The 25,111-nt window shown below is 45.7% G+C and overlaps 1 protein-coding gene across 1 annotated transcript; it reads right to left on the reverse strand.

The window, feature by feature from the left end:
- Positions 1-355: 355 nt before the first annotated feature.
- LOC113836802 (ubiquitin carboxyl-terminal hydrolase 22) lies at positions 356-25,111 on the reverse strand. Its single transcript, XM_027427257.2, has 13 exons — positions 24,774-25,111; positions 19,078-19,210; positions 17,415-17,528; positions 14,148-14,249; positions 13,182-13,351; positions 9,669-9,816; positions 8,930-9,035; positions 7,415-7,573; positions 6,463-6,589; positions 5,081-5,172; positions 4,469-4,531; positions 3,776-3,925; positions 356-3,081 (listed from the first exon to the last, which is right to left on the reverse strand). The coding sequence occupies exons 1-13, from the start codon at positions 24,942-24,944 to the stop codon at positions 3,039-3,041; spliced, it is 1,578 nt and encodes a 525-aa protein (XP_027283058.1). The 5' UTR covers positions 24,945-25,111; the 3' UTR covers positions 356-3,038.

The following is a 25,111-nucleotide window of genomic DNA, read 5'->3' on the forward strand; positions in this document are numbered from 1 at the left end:
AAAAACAGCACTATGTGCTAGAAGCTGCACCTTCACACACCAGCATCCTGCCGACTCTGCAGTAGACTGTGGCAATGGTTTCTGTTCCCATCACCTCACCTGCTAGGTGGACTCAGAACTTAGGATGTCTGGGGCAGGCTTCATGCTGTCTAGAAACCACAATGTAATGCTGGTGTCTCAAAAGCCAGTGCAGTGTTAGGGTGAAAACTCAGGTGATTATGAAACCTGCTCAATATTAGGCTTAGAAACGAACTCAGACTTGTATTTTTCTTGTTCTAGAAAATCTGAGTGTTTTGTTTAAATGGGTTTTAAAAAAAAACTTGTTTTTGTAGTTAGTAATGAGGTCAGCAGTCAATTTCTGAATAAAATGCAGCTTTTATTAGGATACAGGAAAAACTAAAAGCCATCAGGGAGGAGAGAGTCAAAGTCCCTCAAAATGACAGGGGAGAAGTCTTGGTAATAAAACTTCTAACTATAGTACAATCATTGCGTCCCTCCCCCCAATATTTGATTTCAAAGCTATAATAAATGAAACAAGCCACTTGCCAAAAAGAACAATGATTTTACACAAGGAAAAGCAATACATACCAAGCCAAACACAACAGCACTCGGGTTCACATGGTGTAGGGTGCTCAGGCCAGTGCCCAGCTTGGGGGCTCCTGGGATGAAGAGAGGAATCACAGATCCCATCCTACCTCCTGAATTAAGATATCTGAAGAGGTCTAGTTTGGTCTCCTGTGAGGCTGGTACCAGCAGTGTATGGCAAGAGTCTGCTCACTGCTCTAGACTGGGGCTGGGCAATGCAGCCCTTTGGGGGAGACACTTTACACTGGATGGTCCTTGGATGGGAAACCCTTTTCCTGACTTGCTAGCCAAAGGGGTAACTGGAAGAACTTCCCAAGCCCCACTGCTCCAATATCCTGCTCCTCGGTTGTCCACACATGCCTGTCTAGCTGAGACATCATGCTGAAGGCCCCAGGACACTGAGGTAGGGCCAGACAGATGTGTGGCGGTCAAGGAGTTGGTTGGCCTCCTTGCCATAGGCAGAGCGAAGTGCTTAGAATGTTAAGCCCATGGTAAAGAAGGGGAATGCTGCATTTGGTTATAAAAGTTTAAAGTCACTCTGACAGAAAACAGGTGCCCCAAATTCAGGTAGAGATGGGCTATGTGCTGTGGGGACAGAGGAAGCAGGCCTGGCCAGCACACCTGCTCATTTCCCCTGCTTCTGGATGCCCCATCCACCAGAGTGACAAGGAGGCAGGCCTTCATGAGGAGTTTTGGGCTCTGGCTCCTCTAGGCCAACTGCAGTGAAGCCTTTCCTATGGGTGTTCACAAACAGAGGAATATGATTCCCCAAAGGCAGCTCCACAGCTGAGTCCCACAAACACCGGTCCATGCCTGAGAATCTGGGCTCACCCATGTTTCTCAAAAAGGGCTTCTTCTAAAACATGCTTCAGGTTTGTTCTTTAAATGCAGAATAGGAACGCAACAGAGGAGAGCATGGCAAGTGTGTGTGTGCTATACAGGAGGCTGGCTTTAGCTGCACCTGACTTGAGATTTTTACATGACTCAACAGTGGCCACTTAGTTTTGCCACAGCTACCTCACCACACCACAACTAGCTGAGGAGCTGGGATGGAACCTGCCCTGTTTTTTTGTGGCCTGTCAGTGAAGAAAAGTCTATTTTCAAATAGTTAAAAAAATTCTATACACATAATTCTATGTAATTCAAATTTAGGGTCTATAAATAAAGATAATCAGAATACAGCTGTACTTGCTGTGCATGAATGATGCACATGATACCTGCTGTAGACCTACAGCTCAGAGCCTGGATCTTAGGGAATACTTGCTGGTCCTGAAACTCCTGTGAGTGATGTGCCAATAGGCTCCTGGGCAAACACCACTGAAAAGGCAGCGGCATAAAGAGAAGACACTAAGACCCTAGATTTTAATCTCTTAGAAATAGACAACCTAAGCCTTGTCCAAAGACACATGCAAAATATCTTACAAGAAACTTCATGATTGACCCTGTCAGCAGAACTGGTCACTAAGCCTTTTTTTATTCTGGCTGTAAAACCGAAACTACAGCAAACACAGAGCAGAGGCAAGTGGGTGACACAATGCAATGCAGTCTCCCTCCATCAGGACCACTTGGCCTCAAATCTCACAAGCCACTGAACCAACTGAACAGGCAAAAGAACCATGGCCAAGAAGAAACATGGGAAGATTGGGTCAATGGAACTGCCAAGGACTATTCCATCTACTGTAAAGATAACAGAGACCCCGTTCTCCACCGCCTGGCCACCAGCTAACTGTATGGGGAGGAAGGCAGGGCACAGGTCAAGGAGACAGCACTGATCAAAAAGCAAGACACTCTGCTCTCAGAAGGAAATAGGATCACCTATATTTCCATATAAACTTGATAATCATTCATTTTACTACTATCACATTTATGAAATTCACTATCATGGAAAAAGAGCAAGGGGTAGAGGTAAGAAGATGCCTATTTCTAGAAAACAAAGGGAACCTCTGGGCTTATGTTTCCACATGCAGTTGATGATAAGTAATCTGTAGGACAGATGCTTTTAGCCTGTGGGTGACCTAGGCCCAGGGTTATTTTACAACTTTATGCCACCGAATACAGAAGGCTGCTGCAAGCACTCTGCCTTCTAGCATCGTCCCTACTCTACAGCTTTCATGGGCTCATTTTCAACAACACGGGTGCTTTTTAAACCCATGTGGAATGACAGGGTGAAGCACCAGGCAGAGGCTGGTCTGCTCTGAGGACATCACCCTCATCATATATCAAAAGGTTGACAAGAGGTGGCCCACTAGCTCCTGTCCACCAAAGGCACACCCCACCCAGTCTTACAGCTCATGCCCACCCTGACACCTCCTGGTGCAGAGGGGCCATGTGTGAGGCACGTCTGCACAGGAGGGAGGGTTACCATGGTGTTCTGATGTGGGGAGGCCAGGGATCATGTCGGGAAGCTTGCCAACTTGTTCTTTTTTCTTTTTCCTGACCAGCAGGGCAGGAGGCTACTCATATTCCAGGAACTGTTTGTGGTAGAAGAGTAGGTACCTGAGGAGGTAAAGGGAAAAAGTTGGTTTAGTCCTAACTTCCAAAATAGCTATGCCAGTCAAAAATGGTTCACAAACCTGACTTTTTGAACGGATACTACAGTACCTCAAGTCTTCAAGAAACAGAGACACTTCTGGCCTCCCATCACCCAACTTGACTTGGTGACCCCCTGTAGTCATTACCTCTCCTGTTCACAGTGGTGCTACTCATGCAGGGTCCATATCTCAACCCCAACCCCTGCCCAGTAGATAGCACACTCTTTCTCCCTGAGTTCTCTCCAGGGGGCTCCCAGGGCCCCACCTGCATCTGTGGCAGGTTCTGTCTTGACCTGGGGCTGGGAATCCTAATGACCCAAGGAGGCTCAGAGTGAATGACAACACACCATGAGTAACAAAAGCAGCAGAGAAGCTGATCAGAACGTTGCACAGCATGGTTAGGACAAATGCTGACCACAATGTTCTTTGATCTAGAGGAGGCACAGTCAGCAACTCTGTTCAGCAACACTCCCACTCTGTAATCACAACCTAAAGGTGACTTCTGATCCAAGGAGCCACTGTCCCTTCAGCAACAAAGCCAAACTAAGTTGAGGTGAATATCCATTGTGGCAGATACAGCCTAGTCAGTGGCTTTGGTCAGACAGGAGAGATGGACAAGCACCAGCACAGGCCCTCCAAACCCCACCCCTGAGACATACCCTTCACTGTCCAGCACATCCTTGATGCTGGCCTTGGTGATGATAGCATCATCACACTTGAACCACTGGTCTTTGTGCTGACGTATGAAGCTGGTGTAGTGGCCACTCTCCAAGGTCCCCTGATGGTTAACAACAGCAAACAGGGAGTACCTGATGTGGAAGGAGACAGCATTTGAATTATGGTCTGTTAAACGGGTCTAAAGCAGAGTTTGCTGATTGTAGAGTTGGGAGAGCCAGGCCTTGAACCTTTTTTTTTTTTTGTTTTTTTGTTTTTTGGAGACAGGGTTTCTCTGTGTAGCTTTGGAGCCTATCCTGGCACTTGCTCTGGAGACCAGGCTGGTCTCGAACTCACAGAGATCCGCCTGCCTCTGCCTCCCGAGTGCCGAGATTAAAGGCGTGCGCCACCAACGCCCGGCTGAATTCCTCGAACCTTATGAAAGAGGTGACAGCAGTGGCAATCCACAGTGGCAGTAACTGCTTTCTTTACTTGTGCCATCTGCCTGTGCTACCAACAGCAAGAGGAATGATACCAGAAGGAGCAAGTTCATTAGGCTGAGCTCTTAGGCAGACCGCACAACAGAGGTCTCTAGAGTGGGGCTGCCACCAGGAGAGAGACTAGAAGGAAGGAAGGACAGGTTAGCTGTCTGAGAAATGCCCACTTCCTCGGCCCCCAGGTCCTGCAACCCCACCTACTTGTTGTCATTGTTGAGACTGTCCAGGGGTTGCTGGTACTGCCCATTCATCCTGCTTTCTTTGCTGTAAGGCAGTAAAAATTGAATTACTAACACACCAGAGAGACAGGCTCCAATGACAACAATAACTGTTGCCAAGAGGTATACACACACACACACACACACACACACACACTCTCTCTCTCTCTCTCTCTCTCTCTCTCTCTCTCTATATATATATATATATATATATATATATATATATATATATATATATATATACACACACACACATACATACTTTTCCTAGGCAGACTGCCCCACATAGTGGTGACAAATCCAGCTTGGGCTGGAGATCCCTGACCTCCTACTGCTTCTGTGGCAGCACCCCCCACTCCCTTCCCCGGGGACCCTGAAGCTACTTTCTGCCCCAGGAGCTTCTGATACTGGCTTTGTGAAGTTTTACTTGTAATACACCAAATAAAGATAGGTACCCAAGGTAAGACCAGGGTAGGTAATGAAGCTAGGGAGGTGAGGTGAGGTCTATACAGCTGTAATATAGCTGGCACTCAGATATCACCCAGACAACTTGTCACCCCACCTGAACACACACAGGGGCACCAAACCTTTCTACCTGGAGGCCATAAAGGGTGTCATGTCCAGTTCCAGGGGAAAAGACACATATGTGGTGATCTTCCGCCGAAGTTTGGCCGAGTGTTCAAATCTCTGTAGAGATGAAAACAGAAGGAGAACAAATGAGCAGACTGAGCAACAGCTGGGCTACCCAGCCTGGAGGCTCCCAGCAAGGGGCCCTTGAAGAGTTTCTACTTTACTCACTGATTTTCCTGCGACAGTCCTGCTGAGCTTCCCGAATGCTGGGATTACAGTTGTCTACTACCAAACTCTCACTGGTCATTTACATTTTTAAAGGGGTATTAAAATAAAGATAGGAAACAGATCATGTGTAGCCTTTAAAGACTCAAATACTAGCACTGGCTGCTCTACCATAGGGGTCGGCTCAGTGTGATTCCCAGCTCCCATATGGCAGCTCACAGAGGTCTAACCCAGTCCTGGAGGACCCAACACCCTCTCCTGGTTTCTGTGGGCACCGGGTATGCATGTAGTACACAGACCTACATGCAGGCAAAACACTCATACATGTAACAACAGAAAGACTCAAATTTCCACTACTTGGCTTTTCCGACAAAGAGCCTGCTTGACCTCTGGACTAGACCATAAAGCTCAGGTCCTTGTTTTCTGGGTTTTTTGTTGTTGTTGTTGTTGTTGTTGTTTGAGACAGGGTTTCTCTGTAGCTTTGAAGGCTGTCCTGGAACTCACAGAGATCCATCCGCCTGCCTCTGCCCCTGAGTGCTGGGATTAAAGGTGTGTGTCACCAACACCCGGCTTGTTTTCTGCAACTACTTTTCTTCCCTCAGTTCAGGGGTGGAACTCAGAACCCTGTGCATTTTAGGTAAGAGCACTACCACTGACTCACACTCCCTAGCCTGGGTCTTTATTTTTAAGTGAAGCAAAGTTGTAAGCGGAGCTGAAGATGGCTCAGCAGTTACAAGAACTTGAGCACCTGAGTTCAAATCCCTGTACCTGCATAAAATACCAGCATTGGATGCAGGCATGTGTAACCCCAGCACTCTGGGAGGCACAGATAGGAGGACCACTGGGCTTGCCAACCTCAAGCCTAACTCCAGGTTCAGTGAGAAACCCTGTCTCCATGCAGTAAGGTGGAGTATGACAGAGAAGGACATCTGATGACTCCTTTGGCCTATGTCCCCAGAGACAAAAGTAAAATCTAATTACACCTCTTAAGCAGCTCCTTCCTGTCTTCACAAGGAGGTGCATACACTGTCAGCAAGAGATAGAAAGGCATAGGAGGCAACCCTACTTTCTCATTCTTGGGACTGGTGCATGCTGACCGGCTCTAACCTGAGCTGGTATGCTTGAGGCTGTGCTGCAGGCTAATGCTGGGTGCCCCTATGGCTAGTTTTTTGAGAAACTCACTTTGAGATGGAAGCAGGCCACAATGGGCAGCTTCTTCATGGTGAGCTGCTTTGTGGACTCTTGGTAGCTATGGCAACCGCTACACTTGATCTTGGCACTGCTTCCTAAGTGCTCTGGTCTGGTAAATCTACAAGGCATCAAAAAATAAAAAACACGCTTTTATTTTTATTTTTTTAAAAAAAATGTGGAAAGGTAAAAGACAGGAAGAAATGGGAAAGCTTATTTTACCACCCAAAGTGCAAACCAACAGTTAAAGGCGTTGTATTTCACGACACAGAGGAACTTTGTCTTTATCTTTTTCCGCTTCTTTCTTTCTAATTTTCTCATTATTATACATTCCAGCAACTCAACCTGTCTTAGAACAACAGATATTATAGCCACACAAAGCTACAAATGGTGACAGCAGCAGCAGTTCAGAAGACCCAAATGACTCAATAGGAAATGTATTCATCACCCACAGTCAGCAGTGGAATGGCATGATCTACTGCATATACAATTCTCTGAGCTGCCAGAGATCAAGACAAGTGGAAGAGCCACCCAACAGGTGATGTGCTGTGAGATTCCACTCACAAACCTCCCTGAGAAATCTAGAGAAGGACAAAACTGAACTGCTTAGGTGAGGACTGGACAGGGTTGCTGTGTCAGATGAAGGTTGTGGACAGAAGGGATTATGATGTTCCTGCCTACACCAGCTTCAGCAACCTGCTGTGACATACACATCACCACTCTATGCTGCGGGGTGTCATGATGGGGAATGGGTGAAGGTACTGGGGGTCACCATGTCACTTTATAGCAGCAGGATAATCTTCAAAGATCTGCTAATTTTGTCTGTCTTATTTTTTTGGTCATTTTTTCTTCTTGTTTTTCTGTTAATTTTTTAAAGCTTGAATTGTGTAGTAAAATGGAAGGAAAAAGCGGCATTCTGAACCAACACCACAAGGATGTGTCTCACCTTCGCAGGCAGTCTGTAAGAGTGGTGGTGCCTGAGGCATGGCTCTCCCCGTTAACCACACTGCCCTCACTCCCTGGGCTCAAGGGCCAGAATGGGGTGGAAGAACCAGGCAGGTCTAAACTGATGTCCCAGAAGGGGTCTATGGTGGTTGAGACGCCACTGCAGAAGAGACAACACATGAGAGCACATGAGGACTGGTGTGTACCATGGCCTGAGGCAGCCCCTAGAGATAGGCCGAACATGCTGCCTGCTCTGCCCATCTGCCCACCAAATGCCTCAGGATAGAACAGGAATGTCCACAGTAATGATTTTATTTGGCGAGTCTGGCAGAGTATAAAGCCTTGAGTTACAGGCAGAGCTCAGCGTGCTGGGATCCAGCTTACAATACTTAGGAACTGCAGCAACACTACTCAGAAACTAGGTGCCCCACATAGGCGAAATCACCAAGGAAACCCCCATCCACAGTACACAGGCCAAACTTGGTAGTCCCACAAACAAGGACCACTGCATTTAACAACGTTATCTGGGAACTGGAGGGTGGGATGAGAAACCTCCAACTACATTGACTCCTTCCTGCCAGGAGGTTTACATCACAATATTAAATCGAGGAAATTCAGAATAGTAAATTGGGTTCAGAAATGGACCAAAAATTCAAGGCTACCTCTTGCTAACAGAGCACAGTAGTTAAAGTCCAGGGAGGGAGGAATTCTACATTGCTCAAAGACAAAGTCTGAAAGGAGCTCTGCGCCTGGAAAACCATAGGAGCACCCCTAGATTCCTGCATCCCGGTCTTGAACCCTGTCCAGAGTACAGGTGAGCACTGGGGGGGGATGGTGACCAGGGTTTTCAAATCCAGGGGTAGAGTAAGAACAGCAGCATGCCTGGGGTGAGCCAGTGGAGCAAACACCAGGCACACCAGGATGGGGTGAGGACTTCTCCAGTCACTGCAAAAGGATCCTTTCTGCTTCTGGAGGGGAAGCACTCAGCAATGGCTACACCTGGAAACCACTGTGGCTTTATGTCAGCAAGTGGAAAAGGAGCCAATTCACACCTGGAGCATGGAAGGCAATGACCTGCCACATGAAGGGGCTATTTGCTTTGGCTCTTAGTCTTGAAGACTATAAGAAAAGCAGAAAAACATGTATGAAGCTGCCGAGGACACCCTGCTAATTGCCAGCAGAACAAAACTCTACAAGTCCCCAAGGGAAGAGCTCCCAGCCTTCAGATTCAGGCCATCTGTTGCTTCCTTGTGTCTTTTCTAGCAGAGGCATTGTATGTCAAATGACCAGAGCATAGCTGTTTAAATAAAATTGTCCCTCACCTGAAACTAGTGTAAGTGCTTCACTACAAACACCACAGAACTCAGGGAGTCTTCTCTAGGGCGGTGCTGAGCTTTATAAAGGCTTGAAGTCCAAACAAGACTTTCCCTTGCTGACTGGGAAATGCACCAGGATATGGCACAGCCAAGGCAGATTAAAGCATGCCTACTGACCGTCAGATGATGGGAGCACTTACTGGCAGACTTGGCATGTGACATCAGACTGGAGCCCACCCGTAAAGATTTGGTCGATGATGCAATTGCAGTGGTTAGGGTTGTTGGCTTTCTTCCCATTGTCATCACCTGAGGACAAAGTGTGATTACCATTAGTAATGTCACCAAGACAGTACAAAGCAGTCAGCAAGTCCACATCACCCAGCAGAGACAGGAGGACACCAGGAGCACCAACACTCTATGAGGCATGTGAAGGCTTTTAGATTTATCTGGTAGCAGGGATGGGGTGGGGCATGTCACTCTTCCTTTTCTTTCTTTCCTGAGCCAGGGTAAGGTAGCTCTGGCTGGCCTTGAACTTGCAGAGATCTGCCTGCCTCTGCCTCCTGGGTCTTAGGATTATAGAACTGTCAGCACACTAGCCCTGGGACCACTATTCTTGTACAGAGGCTCACACCTATAATCTCAGCACTCAGGAGGCTGAGACAAGGGGGCCAGTGCTTTAGGCCAGCAGTAGCTACACAGGGAGACCCTGCCTCCAAAAATATAAAAAATCAGTTGGTATTAACAAAACAAACTGTGAAGAACTCATTAGAAGAAACCATGCCATTTTCTTTAGTGGAAATAGAACCTGACTATACTGTCTCCAAAACAAATCAAGCATTCTCCTACAGTTGCCTGGGTGAGCACTAGCCTTGCTCTGATCCACTTTTAAGGGAACTCTCCGCCTGTCCCAGCCCAGCAGGGAGATGGTGGCAGGCCCACCTTTGCAGTGCCGGTGGAGGACGTCCAGGGCTGCAATGAGGAATTCATGTGCGTCCTGCTGCTCATAACCTGCCAGGTGCCGGGCGTGCGTCCACACCAGGTGCAGCAGCTTGTACGGAATGTGCGGGGAGCGGTGCCCCGAGTAAAACTGTTTAGAGAGAAGGAAAAGGGACAACTAGGACACCTGCAAGTCTTCATCACCCTCCAAAAAATCCACAGCTGTAGACTGGGTAGTTTGACCGAATGTCCGTCTGTCCTTGGAGACAGGGTTTCTCTGCATAATAAATAGCCTTGGCTGTCCTGGAACTCACTGTGTAGACCAAGCTGGCCTTGAACTCAGAGATCCACCTGCCTTTGACTCCTGAATGCTGGGGTTAAAGGCTTGCAACCACCACCACCTGGCATTGTTTTTCTTTTCATAACTGATTTTTTAAAGAAGATTTATTTATGTACTTTATATATAAGAGTGTTTTGTCTGCATGTAATTTGTGCACCAGAAGAGGGCATCTGATCCCATGGGACTACAGTTACAGATGGTTGTGAGCCACTATCTGGGTGCTAGGAATTGAATTCAGGACCTCTGGAAGAGCAGCCAGTGCTCTTAACTGCTGAGCCATCCCTCTAGCCCTGCAAATTGTATTTTTATTTGGACTTTCTAGATTTCACTCTCACTTTTCTCCACTTTATTTTTGCTGTTAGCCCACACAATAAAAAGCAAAATCAAGTGATTCATTCTATGCAATGTTTGCCTTACACAGAGCACCTGCTATCTCTTATACCTGAATGCATTTCCCAAGTTCATCATTAGATGAGGTTTCTTGCACTTTTTCATTTGTCACCCCTTTGCCTGAGAAGCCACTTTGTGGAAATTCAAGTACACAATGAGAGTAAGTATATTTAAGGCCATTTTCAGAAACTGGGAAGTCCTGTTTTAATTCTAAGCCTTTTTATAGCAACAAGAAAAACAAAACTCAAGCCAGCAAACAGCAATTTTTAAAACCAAACATTCAACATCAGAATCTAAAGTTATATGAAGATATATTTACATGCTGAGAAAATGATGGTAGGAAAATACTCAATGTCGTTGTCTTCTGTAACAACACCACTACATTTCTGTAAGAGCAGAAGACTTTGCATATATAGTAAAATCACACAACATCCTTGTCAATGAGGTGTCTCAGGCAGCACTAACTGGCTCTGGCACACATGAAACAGTGTGTGTGGTATGTTTAAAACCAAGGCTGTGGTGAAGTCACACAACACAACCTTGGCAAGTCCGGTCAGAAACACCTCAGAATTGGCACCTACTTGGACCTGGAAGTTTTGGTTGTTATTCTTTCAGATTATTATTATTTATTATTATTACTTATTGCGTGCACTCAAAGATGATCCGTATTTGTGACCTCCAGTTTGTCATGACCCATAAAGCCATGCATTAAACTAATTTAGAGTTGCAAACCATCTGTTTTCATGTATTAGCAACAACAGTGTGTAGCAGAAACCCAACAAAAAGCTGACATCAATCTTCCACCCATTTCTCTGTTTGCAGTGAGTCAAGCCACCAAAATAGTCTCAGCAAGTTTCTTGGGCCAGGTTGAACACCCAAAAGGTTTGGAACCAGAAGTGTCTAAGATTTTAGAATATTTGCAAATGAGGCATATTACAAGATAGGACCCAGGTCTAATAAATAAATAAATAAATAAATAAATAAATAAATAAATAAATAAATAAAACCTCAATGTGTACTATGAAGGTAATTTATGAAGTGTGTGTATTAAACTATCCCATGGCAGGTGTGGAATTCATTACATCAGTGACCAAAAACTGGAAACCACACAAAAGTGTTTGAGCCAGGCAGCTCCAACTGCAGTGTGGCCACTATACAACAGAGCATTCTTCGGTAGGAGGGCTGATGCAAATGCCACACATGGACCTTAATGTACCACACGGACAAACCTAACAAGGGTGGTGGAGTATTGCACATACACAACACTGGGACACCTGCCACACATCCATCCATACCAGGTACACAGGAATGGGAATTCAGGGGACAGAAACCTGTGTCACCAGGAGCAGGGGGCTTGGCTTCAGAAAGGTATGAGGGTAGAGGTGTTAAGCATTTGTCAACTCACAAATCTATATGCTAGCAAGTTTTTTTTGTTTGTTTTTTGTTTTGTTTTGTTTGAGTCAAGGTTTCTATGTGTAGCTTTGGAATCTATCCTGGCACTCGCTCTGGAGACCAGGCTGGCCTCGAACTCAGAGATCCACCTGCCTCTGCCTCCTGATAAAGGCGTGCGCCACCAACGCTCAGCTATGCTAGCAAGTTTTACTGTGTATATCTTACTAAGCCCTGGTTTAAAAATAATCCAAGAGAGATGAATTAGTCACAAAGTAATAGCTAGTTGAAAGCAGTGAACTCCAGCATTCACTTCCCAGCATGTTTTCTTTTCCCTTGTGACCTCTGACAATTTCACTTGTCCGCCCCTACGTATCTTCAGTCTCAGTCACCAGTAACTGCAGGTGTTAGTAATGGGCTGGACTAGGACAAGAATTGGCAAGCTTGTTCTGGAAACGGCAGTTGAATCATTTTAGTTACAAGGCCACTGTGTAACTCTGTCCACTGCTCAACCCTGGGCTGTGGCCAGGCAGCCGTGACAACACAAGAGCAAAGATGTCTGGATGCACACTAGTAAAAGATCACTGAAAGGAATGAGGCCAGCCTGCTGGCTTCTGGGCAGGGCATCCCATTTCTGGGATGGGAAAAGTTATTTCTGCTCTGATACATGCTCTGAGGCCACTGAGACACCAGGTGCTGAGACAAGCCTGAACAAGGAGACATCACTTTGCTTAGGGATAGACACGGATAGGCACAACACAAGTGCAGCTATCGTGAGATCAAGGACGCCTTAGTAAGCACTGACTCTGTGCTGCCAGTCTGCAGAGCAGAGGCCTTTGACAAAGCACACTTGGGAAGGGCCAGCTACTTCCACTGAGAATAGAGCAGGCAAAGGGCTGGGGCACATCTATAGGGTTTCCTGAATGCAGGGGTCAGACATTTTTTTAATGATTTATTTATTTGTATTTTATGTACATGGGTGTTTTTCCTATATGTGTATGTGTAAGGGCATCAGATCCCCTGTAATTAGAGTTACAGACAGCTGTGAGCTGCCATGTGGGGGTGGTGGGAATTGAACTGGGTCCTCTGGAAGAGCAGCCAGTGTTCCTAATTGTTGAGCCAACTCTCCAGCCTCCAGACAATAGTATTTACACATGAAACTGCCAGGACTTCTGCAGATGAATGCCATCCATTAAGCTGACTCCACCCACTTTGATTGAGGGTTCCTCTCCTTGGTGAACAATGTATCTCCAAAAACCAAACCAACAACCTATATCTCTAGCAATTCCTTCCACAGTAGTCACATAGAGAAAAATAATTAGGCAAGGTTATCACCAACTGTTTCACTTCTTTTTAAAGGAGGGAAAAGAGGCAGTTATAGCTGTTCCTGCACTCACCTCCTGGAAGAGAGAGGACATCTCACAGACCAGGCAGGAGCTGGGGCTCTGCATCTCACAGCGGTGCCTGTCTGACAGGAAGAAATCTCTCAGAAGCGGTGTGTGGGTCAGCGCCTGCACGATGCAATTCATAAAGCATGTGTTTCCCAGGTTGATCAGTCCACGAAGACCTGGATGGGGAGCCATGGAGAACAGGGTCACTTGTGCACAGAATGTCAGACCCCAGCCGAAGCTTCCTTTCCATTTCTATGACCAGTCACCTTCTCCAACTCATTCAACCAGCATAAGAAGAGTAGGAAAGTGTAGTGTTCTCTCATTTTTATAAGGACAGCAGAACACTCATTACCACTGCTCCCTCCACTTTGTCCCTATGTTTTCATAGTATCACCCAAATGGATCTACTATGAAAACAGGCAGGTCAGAATGGAGCCTTTGTAACAAGGCAAATACTTTTTAAAACAAGCTTTAAAATATATCTCTTCCTTCTTAGAAGTGGTTATCAGCTGGGGTAGTGGTGGCACATACCATTAATCCTAGCATTAGGGAGGCAGAGGCAGGTGGATCTCTGAATTTGAGGTCAGTCTACAGAGTGAGTTCTACGATAGCCAGGGCTACACAGAGAATCTCTATCTCAAAAAACAAAACAAACAAAACAAAACAAAAAAAACAAAAAAGAAACAAAAACCAAACAAAAAAGATCTGGTGAACACTCTCACTCACTGGCATCTCATCTCTATGAAGAACAGCTTTGACTAGAACATACTAGAGTCCCTTCAAACACACAGATGCCAAGGAACTGGAAGGGATCGTCTCCACTCATCCCTCTGGATCCCACATCTACAGCAGCTTAAGAGCTGAGTGTTGAACAAACCCAGGAAGGCACTCAGGCAAACCCAGGTTGAACCCTGTACTAAGAAATGCAAGGTTTTCTATCTATCTGACACTCTGCATGCCCCCCTCACCCACCTATGGTACAGTTGGAGGTGATCTTCCGCCTCTTAGGGTTGTGCTTCAGCAGTTCCAGCTCCCGCTTGGTTGGTTCCCAAGTCGAAAACTTCTCTCCAACACCTAAGTAGATGGAAAACAGTCTCAGGCACTGTTAGCTAAGTTCTCTTGTAAATAAAAGCTGTGATGACTTGACCTACACTGAGCTCCATTCAGAGAGGGAACCTTCTTCTAACACCCCGCTGTGCTGAGAGGTGCCAGATCACAACAGGAGTTTCCCTCAGTGAATGTCTATGATCACACCATGTTTATTGAGTCAAGGAAAGTAACATGACCAACCCATCAAAATGCCAGACACTAGTGTTTCTCAAATGCCTTGGATACTGAGGTTCAGATATGGTAGCATCAGCTCCAATGGGGACAACCTGACTGACAACTCATGAATCTTTCTGAAAATGAGACTGCCAGAGAAAATGTACTTTTGAGTCTGGCGTGCAGCTTAGTAGTAAAGCACTCACCTACAATATGTTTGGCCCATGTTTGATCCCCAGGACTGGCAAAGAAAGAGAAAATGCACTTTCTTTGTTTTGTTTGTTGTCAGAGTTAGGGTCTCACTGTGTTGCTCTAGCTGGCTTGGAACTTGCTATGTAGACTGGACTGGCCTCAAACTCAAAAGATCAGCCTGCCCATCTCCCAAGTGCCAGGACCGTGAAACCATGCACCACAGCCTGCTGAAAATGCACTTTTGATCTGCTTGCTGAAAGACTGGAACCCATGACAATGATACCCACTAGGTACTGCACTCTCACACACCCCACTCAGAGAGACTTTTCCTACACGACTTAAAATTTCCAATTCAATAAACTTTAATAGTATATCACTTGGCCAGATGGAATCAGAATGAGTTTTGCCTTCTTCCTGATCCAGGCACGGCCCCTTAGGAGTCACAGTCACAGGGGCATTGAGGTACCTGGCCAGACTAATGTCACTGGGAATGAAGAAATGCTGGAGGGGCTTGGTCCATTAAACCAGATGCCAATCTGCACAAGTGCAGCACTGGCTGGCTCTCCTTTGCTCCTTGTGTCTCACTGTCTCATCAAGTTCTACCCTTACCACACCTCAAGGAGGTGCAGGCTCACTGTGCCTGACCTTCTGTGTTAAGGACATTATAGAGAGAAAATGTAAAATGCTTCTACATCATATATATTAAAAGTCATTTCATTGGGGCTGGAGTGATGGCTTGGGGGTTAAGAACACTGAGTGTTCTTCCAGAAGACCCAGGCTCAACTCCCAGTACCCACCTGGAGGCTACCAACCAAGTGTAACTTCAGGTGCCCTTCTCTGGTCTCCTTGGGTACCAGGCATGCAAGTGGTACCCAGACAAACATGCAGGCAAGATGCCAATACACATAAATTACAATAAAATATTTAAGGGGGGCTGGAGACTTGGCTCAGTGGTTAAGAGCTCGAACTGCTCTTTCAGAGGATCAGGGTTCAATTCATAGCAACCACATGGGGTTTGCAACCACCTGGGGGGGCAGAGGCAGTCCAATCCTAGGGGCTTACTAATACGACAGTCTCTTTGAAATGCTGAGTTCCATGTTCAGTAAGAGACCCTGTCTCTAAATATAAGATAAGAGAGCAACTGATGTTGACATGAGGGTGTTCACACCACTACAAACTGGCATGTACACAAACAAAATTTAAAACTCCTTTCCTTATAATATTTTCACTATGGGTTTTGTTTCCAGGAGTACCGTGTATACACTTGTTAACTACGAGATTTTATAAGGCTGCAAAATCATGGCAGTAGCTAGGGGGTTGTGGCACACACCTTTAATCCCAGCACTTGGGAGGCAGAGACAGGTGGATCTCTGAGTTCAGGGCCAGCCTGATCTACAAAGTAAGTTCCAGGACACCCAGGGCTGTTATACAGAGAAATCTTGTACCAAAAACAAAACAAAAAATTCATGGAAATAATATTTGCTAAAGATCTTTGTGTAACACTTATTATAAAACTTTTTTTTTTAATAATGAATTAATAGAAGATGCCAACCTCTGCAAACAAAAAAAACATTCAGGAACTGGGTAGCTTCCATACAGATAACAAACTGAAGGATTATCTTACTATATTAAACTTTGCCAAGAAGAGACATAATATTTTGTATCTAAGGAGTAACTGTTACCATATGCTTTTGTTAAGTGCTTGAAGCTTAAAAACCGCCTTTTACTAGATAAAATGTTAATTTAGAAAATAAAGTTACAAGACTGACAGTGTGTGTGTGAGGGGGACTTCTGCATGGTTTCTGGGCTTTGCTTACCTGGAATACACATTTTGTGAATGCTGGGACAGGCTGTTTTTGCTATACATAGGGAAATCTTAAAAAAGAGAACAAAATTTCTAATGGTATTGTCTCCATGATGCATCTAACTCCACTGCCAAGAGTAGCTCATATCATTTAGGCATAGGCATTGTGGTGGCTTGAAAAATGGCCCCCAAAGGGAGTGGCACCATTAGGAGGTGTGGCCTTGGTGGAGTAGGTATAGTCTTGTTGGAGAAAGTGTGTCACTGTGGAGGCAGGCTTTGAGGCCACATATATGCTTTAGCCAAGCTCAATGAGACAGACCACTTTCTGTTGCCTGCACAAAATGTAGAACTCTCAGTTACCTCTCCTGTACCACATCTGCCTGCATGCTGTCCTGTCCTGCAATGATGCTAATGAACTGAACCTCTGAAACTGTAAGCTGCCACCACCATGAAATGTTTTTCTTTATTAGGGTTGTCATGGTCATGGTGTCTCTTCACAGCAATAGAAACCCTAACTAAGGTCTATTTCAACAGTTTTTGTTTCTTCCTTTTCTGTAGTAGTAGGGTTCAAGCCCTATGCCTTGTATATAGTAGGAAACGGTTCTACCTCTGAGCCAGACACTTGGTCCAATATTTAAGGAATTTCCACACTAGTCCAGCAAGAGGCAATACAACATCTCAATCTGCCAGGGCTAGGAACTGAGTAAGAAAAGGGAGAAACTGTACTGTCTAACAGACCTTCTGCAGGGAGGATGGACACAGCCTGGGGTATTGCCGTGGAAGAGCCACCCATCCTCTCCTAAGCACCAAAACCCATTCCATTAAATCTACACGCTTCCTGCATTAGTTTCATCGTTTCTGTGAGCTATGGGACTGACCCAGGAAAAGTAGGACTTGTTTTTTTCTCTCCTACCCAGACTGAGCCAGCTTCCTTGACTATTTTTTGGTCACCTAACCTTCTCTAAGCACTGTGAACGCACCTTGCAACTTCCATGCCTTTCGCTGTTCCTCTTTGGCAATGATTTCTATGTCCTTGTCATAGATGTAGTCCTGACACAAGAAGCAGTATATCCCTCCATACATCAGGTCAATAGCTGCAGACAGAAAGGAGGGAAGAGAACAAAATTAAATCTAGCATGGTGAGTTAGTGCTTCAAGCAGCTGAACATGAGCCAAGTATTCTAGACACCAGCTGCCCAGAGCATTTTCCTCTATGAGCTGCAGGAAGTCCAACTGCAAGGGTTTATCCAAGGTGGGTGAGTATGTCTGCTGTTTCCAGAAGTTTCCCGGAGGGATGAGCAAGAATGAGAGGCACACATCTGTGGCTTGCAAAGTACTGATGCAAGGATCAGGGTGCTCTGCTTCAGCTGTGCAAGCACAACACTCAAAACTAGGGCAAAACTTCACGGAGTATTTATTTTAGGTCCACAAGAGTTCTCAGCGACCTGACTGGGGAATGAGACTTTGCTACATCCTCGATGGCTGGCAGTCTTGTAAGGGAGACTAACAGCTATTTGCTGCTTCCTCTATCTTGACTCTGTGTTGTTCTTTTTCCAGGGACAGGTGAAACAGGTTCCACTCAGAAACCTTACTTCACAGCACAGAAACTGAACTTTTATCTGTGCCAGATGCTACTTCAAAATTAGGGACTGGGATTGCTGGGTGACAGAGATTCCAGGTGTCACTTTCTGAGCTGTTGCCAGACTCTGAAGCAGGTATACCACTGAAACAATTGTTTTCTGATCACAATGGAATTAACTCTACAATAGCAGGGGAAAGAAAAAACAAAACAGAAATCTCAGAAGATGGGACAGAAACCACCCCAAATGAATCTAAGGAGAAATCTTAGGAAAACTAGAAACTATTTCAAGAAAAATGAAAATAAACCTGTTGGGCATGATGGCCACAACTTTAGTCCCAGCACTCAGGAGACAGTGGCAGGTGGATCTCTGAATTTGAGGCCAGCCTGGTCTACAAAGTTAAGTTCCAAGACAGCCTTGTTTCAAAAAGGAAAAAAAAGAAAGACAAAAAAACCTATCACACTAAACCTTAGGGACTTGGGGAAGGAGGTGGACACGATGCTAAGATGGAAACTGGTGGCTGTACATGCTAACATTAACCAATATTAAGCCAAGCATGATCATGCATGCCTACAATCCTAGCAAGCTGAAGGCTGATAAAGGAGGATCCCATGTCTGAGGCTATCCTGGGCTATATAACAAGACAGTTTAAAAGAATAAAGCAAGTGCCTATATGGTAGACATAGCCTATAATGCTAGCACTGGGGAGGTAGAAGCAGGAAAATCAGAAGTTCAATTCAAGGTTATCTTTGGCTGCATGGCAATTTCACAGCATGAGACTGCCAACAACAACACACAAACACACATGCACAACTACTTCACACACACATGCACAACTACTTCAAACTCTTGATGTTATATGATGCTTAGCTAGCCTTTCATGAACCCGCATTACTGAAAACCAGGAAAACCCATTGCTAAAAGGGTTTAAAAGGCCTCAAAGCAAATGGTAACACCACTTGAGAGTTCAGTTTCACAAGGAGGCTTTCATCACAGTGGGCTTTTAGGGAGGATAATGTGCTAACTGAGCCAACGCCTGCCCCTGCTGCAGGAGGGTGTCTTACCCAGGTTGTGCCGCTTTGACTTTGCATGGTCATGGATGTGTTTCTTTGTGAAACAGCCAAAGAAGACACAGTAGAGGCAAGAGTGCAGCCGGTTCAGGTGGATGCCGCAGACATGGCAGACACAGGACTTTGCCTGAAATGTAGATAAGGAGTTATGAGCAGTGTGGATGCAACAGGAGTTCCCAAGGGGAAACACGGAGTCCAAGTAGAGGATCACAACTGGGACCCTGGCAGGAAGAAGCACAGGAGGTTTCTTCTGAGTCTTTACACTGTAACACATCACTTCATTCTTCCCATTTTCCCAAAGCACTTACTTTAGCTCAAAACCAAATCAACAAGAGAACAGCTATGGTGATGCCATCATTTTCTCACCCCCAGCACTGAATTTTCAGGCACCCCAGGCAAATGCCACCTGCACTCCAGCAGGCAGCTCATACCCAACCATCTCTAATTCAGGTATCATTTTGAAGCTTGAGAATCAAGGTTCTAAAAAAGATGCACAATGTGTTTAAAAGACAAACAAAATAAAACACCAATATAAAACAACCCAAGAACTACAGTAAAGAGACATGAATCAATGCAATACATAAACAAGAGAAAAATCCACTGCCAAGAATCAGGCCACAGAAACCCAGCAATGCAATCACAGCAAACATGAATGCAGTGAGAGACAATTCTACATATTCACACTACCCAAGAATGTGCCAGTTTGTAGTACTGTGGGTCAGGTATGGAAAGAGGAAGGGTCAGAGTTATGAATGCTCACTGGGCAACACAACAGTAAAATGAATAAAACATGATAAAAACAAAAGGCACCCAAATTTTAGTTCACACTAAAATTACTATTATACAAGCACACATCCTAGCTCTCCCAAAGTCATCTTCCTAGGAGAATTCCATGTAACTGCAATGGGAACAAAACAAAGCTCATTTCCTATAACCATCACAATATCAACTGACAAACAGAATCATCCGTGGACACTGGAATCCCAGGTAAGAAACAATGGTACTCAAAAATAGACCAAATATCTACCAAGTCAATGAACAGATAAACAGTGCCACTACCCTGTACCAAAGACACGCTGATATGGGCATGGGCATGAGCACGGGCTACAAAACACACAGTACAAGTCAACCATGCAGACTAGCTGGGGAGGACAGGGAGCAGATGCAATGTGCCTCAATCTGGTGGAGGTGGGCAGACTGCATAGTACTGAATACTCCAACTCATGCTCCAGTGTTCCCCTCAATGTTGGAAGCTGGCATTCTGTGGGTGGCATGGCTTTTCGACTGCTCTGTATCTGCTCTACTTGGACGACTGGGTTTCTGTTTTTTTACTGCTAAACCTGTGCTTAGGTTTGGATCCAGAGTACACAGCAGGTCTACCTGTTGAACTCTTGTTCCACCCACTTCTCACTGTAGGTTAGCTCAGGGAGTTGTAGTTAACTAAAGGTAAGCAATACAGTCAGTATTCACAAGTATGAACTATGCATGAGATGAGATGATCATATTCACTTGTTATTCCTGGACAGTGTTCATTATTATGGTCATAAGATTATGTCCTCATTCTTACGGAGGTTAATAGCAATAATTACCCAGATGCCATCAACTGATTCCAAGACAATTTGAGGGGAAAAAAATGGCAAAAATGATGCTAGAGATGGCTCAACAGTTAAAAGCACTGGCTGTTCTCACAGTTCAATTCCCAATACCCAATTCATAACTTCCTGTAACTCCATTTATAGAGGACCTGATACCCTTTTCTGGCCTCTGCAGAGGCCCACAATGGTACACAAACATACTCAGGCAAACTCGCATACATATAAAAACAAAATAAAGAATGGCAAAAAAATGAACCAATGAAACTGCATAAATATAGCCAGGCAGTGGTGGAGCATGTATGCCTTTAATCTCAGAAACAGGCAGATCTCTGTGAGTTCGAGGCCAGCCTGGTCTATAGAGTGAGTTCCAGGAAAGGCTCCAATGCTACAAACCCTGTCTCGAAAAACAAAACAAAAAACCCAACAACAAAAGAAACTACATAATAATTTTTTATGACATGTTGTTTATTGTAGGTTTCTTGTTTTATAAAAGGAAAGTATTAAACTGAATATATAAACTGTACAGCTTCTAGATTTGTAAATAATGAGACACAACATAATGTTCACAGTAATGTGATTTGTATCACCAACACAGGAAGTCAAATGTTCATGAGTAAATAAATGCTAGTACAGTTGATCAACAGAGTTATTATGCAGCAAAAGAGAAGGCTTTACTCTGTATTATGAATGAATCTCAATACACACAACACTAAGAGAAAGGAGCTACACAATAAGTAGACACCACATCGCTCCCACCACATGAAGTACAGAGGCAGACAAGCAAACCAAACACCGTGTAAAACTTATTAAATATCCATGAAGATGAAGGTGAGGATTTGCAGGAAGAGATGGGTGCTCTCTTCTGTGGTGCTGTCCTGTTTTTAAAATGTATTTACTTGTATGAGAGTGTACAAGTGTCACAGGGGGTATGCAGAGGTCAGAGAACCATCTGTGGAAGCTGGTTCTCTCTTACCATGTGGGTCCTGGGATCAAATTCAGGCCATCAGGTTCAGTGGCAAGCACCTCTAAACACTGAGCAATATTGCTGGCCAACGGTAGTGTTTTGTGTCTACTCTAATTTTTTTGTTTGTTTGTTTTTTCGAAACAGGGTTTCTCTGTGTAGCTTTGGAGCCTATCCTGGCACTTGCTCTGGAGACCAGGCTGGCCTCAAACTCACAGAGATCCGCCTGCCTCTGCCTCCCGAGTGCTGGGATTAAAGGTGAGAGCCACCAACGCCTGGCGTGTCTACTCTATTAAATTATCAAAATGTACACACCCGCTACAGATGGTTTGAAAAGTAGAACACGAAAACAACAAAAAAGAGGACCTACATGGGTAAATTAATAGGTGAGATGCTGCAATAATTTAAAGGATCACCATATCTGGAAGAACATGGGGGGGGGGTCAGAAATGAGTAAACAGAGTTTAAACTGTGGAATAAACCTGTGACTGTTTGTTTGTTTGTTTGTTTGTTGTTTTTTCCAGACGGGGTTTCTGTGTATTGTTTTGGAGGCTGTCCTGAAACTAGCTCTGTAGACCAGGCTGGCCTGGAACTCAGAGATCTGCCTGCCTCTGCCTCCCAAGGGCTGGGATTAAAGGCGTGTGCCACCAACACCCGGCTAAACCTGTGTCTTATAAGGGGTATGATTCCAACACAGGAAATAAGGAGAGTCTCCGTGGGAATCTGAGAGCAAGAGAAAGTCCTCTGGGAAGGCCTGCCTCTCTCCACCTAGTGACTCTACTGTACACAGATGTGCACAGTGAGACTAAGGCAGAACTGCAGGTTTGCCACTTGCACGGAAGACACATCTATCTTGTCAGCTATTACCTTAGTTTCCATCCTACCAAAACTGCTAAGTTTGAAAATGAATTTCCAGTCATCCACAAGGCTCAGATTTTTAAAAATCCAATTTAGGCATCAGCAATGATCCAGCCAGGGAGAGGCACAGTGAGGTGCACAGGGTGCTGATGGGGTACCTGTGGAGCAGCACAGCTGGCCTCTTGAGAGGAATGTGGCTCCTGAGCTGGCAGCAGGAGGCCTAGGGTCAGCCTGCCCCATCAGCCAGTACCCAAAACTTGCTTTGTGGATGGTGGGAACTGGAATGAACTTGGAATGAATAGGCCTTGAAGGGAGCCTTCATCACAACATTCACAGTAAGGTGTTGTCTCTCCTAAGCCACACCCCAAAGGCTGCAAACAACTTGAGACACATATGATGCTTTTCTCTTCATTTTTTAACTGTCATGTAGTGGTTTCATTATGACATCTTAATATATATTTATCACTGTACCTTGTTTAAACTCACCTCCAATACTACCCCTCTTCACCCCCCAACTTTTTGGGTTTCTTCCTCCCTCACAAAGTTCCCTTTCTGCATTACTGTTCTGTGTTTAGAGTCCTCTGAGTCTACACTTAGGAGTGGTGTGGCTCAGTGACAAGGTAGTCTATTTCTAGTTATTTGAGACATCTCCATTGTTTACATAGCCTGTAGCAGATTACACCCCCACCAGCAGTGTATATCAGGGCTCCCCTTTCCCCCATATCATATTTGCTGTCATTTTTCTTGGGGGTCACCATTGCTCTGATGGCTGAAGAGCTATACTTTTGCAGGTATTTGCATTCCTTCTTCTGCACCATTATGTGTAGCCAAATGTTTTTAGAGGAATAACTGGCTTGTGAAATGAAAACATTCTGAGCTAGAGGGAACTTCAGGAGAGGGTTGTTCTGTAGACAAGCTAAAGCTCAGGTCCCTTCACAAGCACTACCTGCCTTCATTTCCTACTTCACATGACTTGTGAGTGTTGCACTGGTGTCTGAATTCTGGGTTGTGAAGATCATTTAATAAAGAACTTCTAGCTCAGTGGAAATTTAAATACCGAGCTAAGCAGTCCTAATTAAAAAGGAAACTTTTCATTTCCTTCTGTGATGCTATGCGGAACTAGAACAGGGGGAGATGGAAGGGATTAAAAGGTACAGAAAGGGGAGGGGGCCCCCATTTACTCTGATGTAAAAAATGAGTTTACAACACATCTCAATCCAGGAAGGAATAGAATGCATCCGTGACGAAATTAAGACCGTGGAACCCTGGTGTCAATCTGACAGTCACCTCTATAATCCCGGTCCTCACAAAGCTGAGACAGACTGAGTGGTTAAGGCCAGCCTAGGCTACATAGACTGTCACCTCAAAAGACAAAACAACCCAAGTCTTAGTATTTCTTGTTAAAGGGCATACACTTCTATTAACAAAAATATCTGATCCTAACAGGCTATCTGTTACTGAACATAAGCCTTTAGTCACCCTAAAAGGTATCATTGTGGTGTCTTCCACCATGTTGATTAAAAAAAATAATTTAATGCTTAACATGACATACAACCAGCGGATTTGCCAGTTTTCCGGTTAAGAAACGCTACTCAAGACGGAAACAACTATTACTCCCCACTCCAGTTTCCACCTTCAAAACCAAATTGTTAACACTGAAGTCTAAGATTAAAGAAGAACATTTTCCGATTTCCAAATCTCTAGTAATATAATCATAATTGCTGAGATTTACAAAACCAGTAAACAACAAAACAGCCACTACCTCGATGGCTGCGGATGTCAATAGTCTCCTACAACCTAAAATCTCGCTTCCCAACTAGAGTACGTAGAGGCCCTGCCAGCCTCTTCTGTCTGCTGCGGGTCTCAGCAGCTGCCGCTACCCACAGAACCACCTTGCAGACCGCGACCCCGCACGGCGACCTTCACAGACAGGGACTACTCTGGGCCGATCGTCAAGGCGGAGTCTTCCACCTCAGACCCCACCTCCGGGCACCTAGAGGCTTCCTCCGGCCACCATCCCACAGCTCCAGGAAGTCCCTTGCCCCCTCCCCGCACAGCGAGGCAAAGCCTCGCCCCTTCCTCTGCCCCTCCCCGCACCGCGAGGCTTCTCCCCGCTCCCTCCCCTCGTTCCCTCCCTGAACCTCGAGCCTTCCCCTCACCCTCACCCTCACCCTCACCCCACCCCGCACCGACAGGCTCCCTCCCGTCCCCCCACCCCCGCCACACACACCCTCCCCCCGTTCCAGGCAGGAGAGAGGGGCAGGCCTAGGGCTCACCTTGCGCTTGCGGGCCTCGGCCGTTCCGCTCCACACGAAGCACTGGTAGATGGCGCGCAGGTTTTGCTTCCAGTTGTCCACCTTGAAGCTGCCCAGGTGCGAGCAGCCCGGCGGCGCCACAGTCAGTTCAGCATCCATGGCCTCGACCTCAGGCTCGGGCCGAGAGACCATGGCGGGCAAGGCCCGGGCGCGCGGGGCGGGCGGCGACGGAGGCGAAGACGACGCCAGCGCGGCGAGAACAAAGCGGCGGACAAAGACCGCGCCGAGAACCGAGGCGGACGACTGCGGCACCGACCGCTCCTCACGCACCAGTCTCCAGCTTCGAGGAGGGCGGGGCG

This window comes from Cricetulus griseus, chromosome 7 (genome assembly GCF_003668045.3).
Source record: "Cricetulus griseus strain 17A/GY chromosome 7, alternate assembly CriGri-PICRH-1.0, whole genome shotgun sequence".
NCBI classification, from domain to species: domain Eukaryota; kingdom Metazoa; phylum Chordata; class Mammalia; order Rodentia; family Cricetidae; genus Cricetulus; species Cricetulus griseus.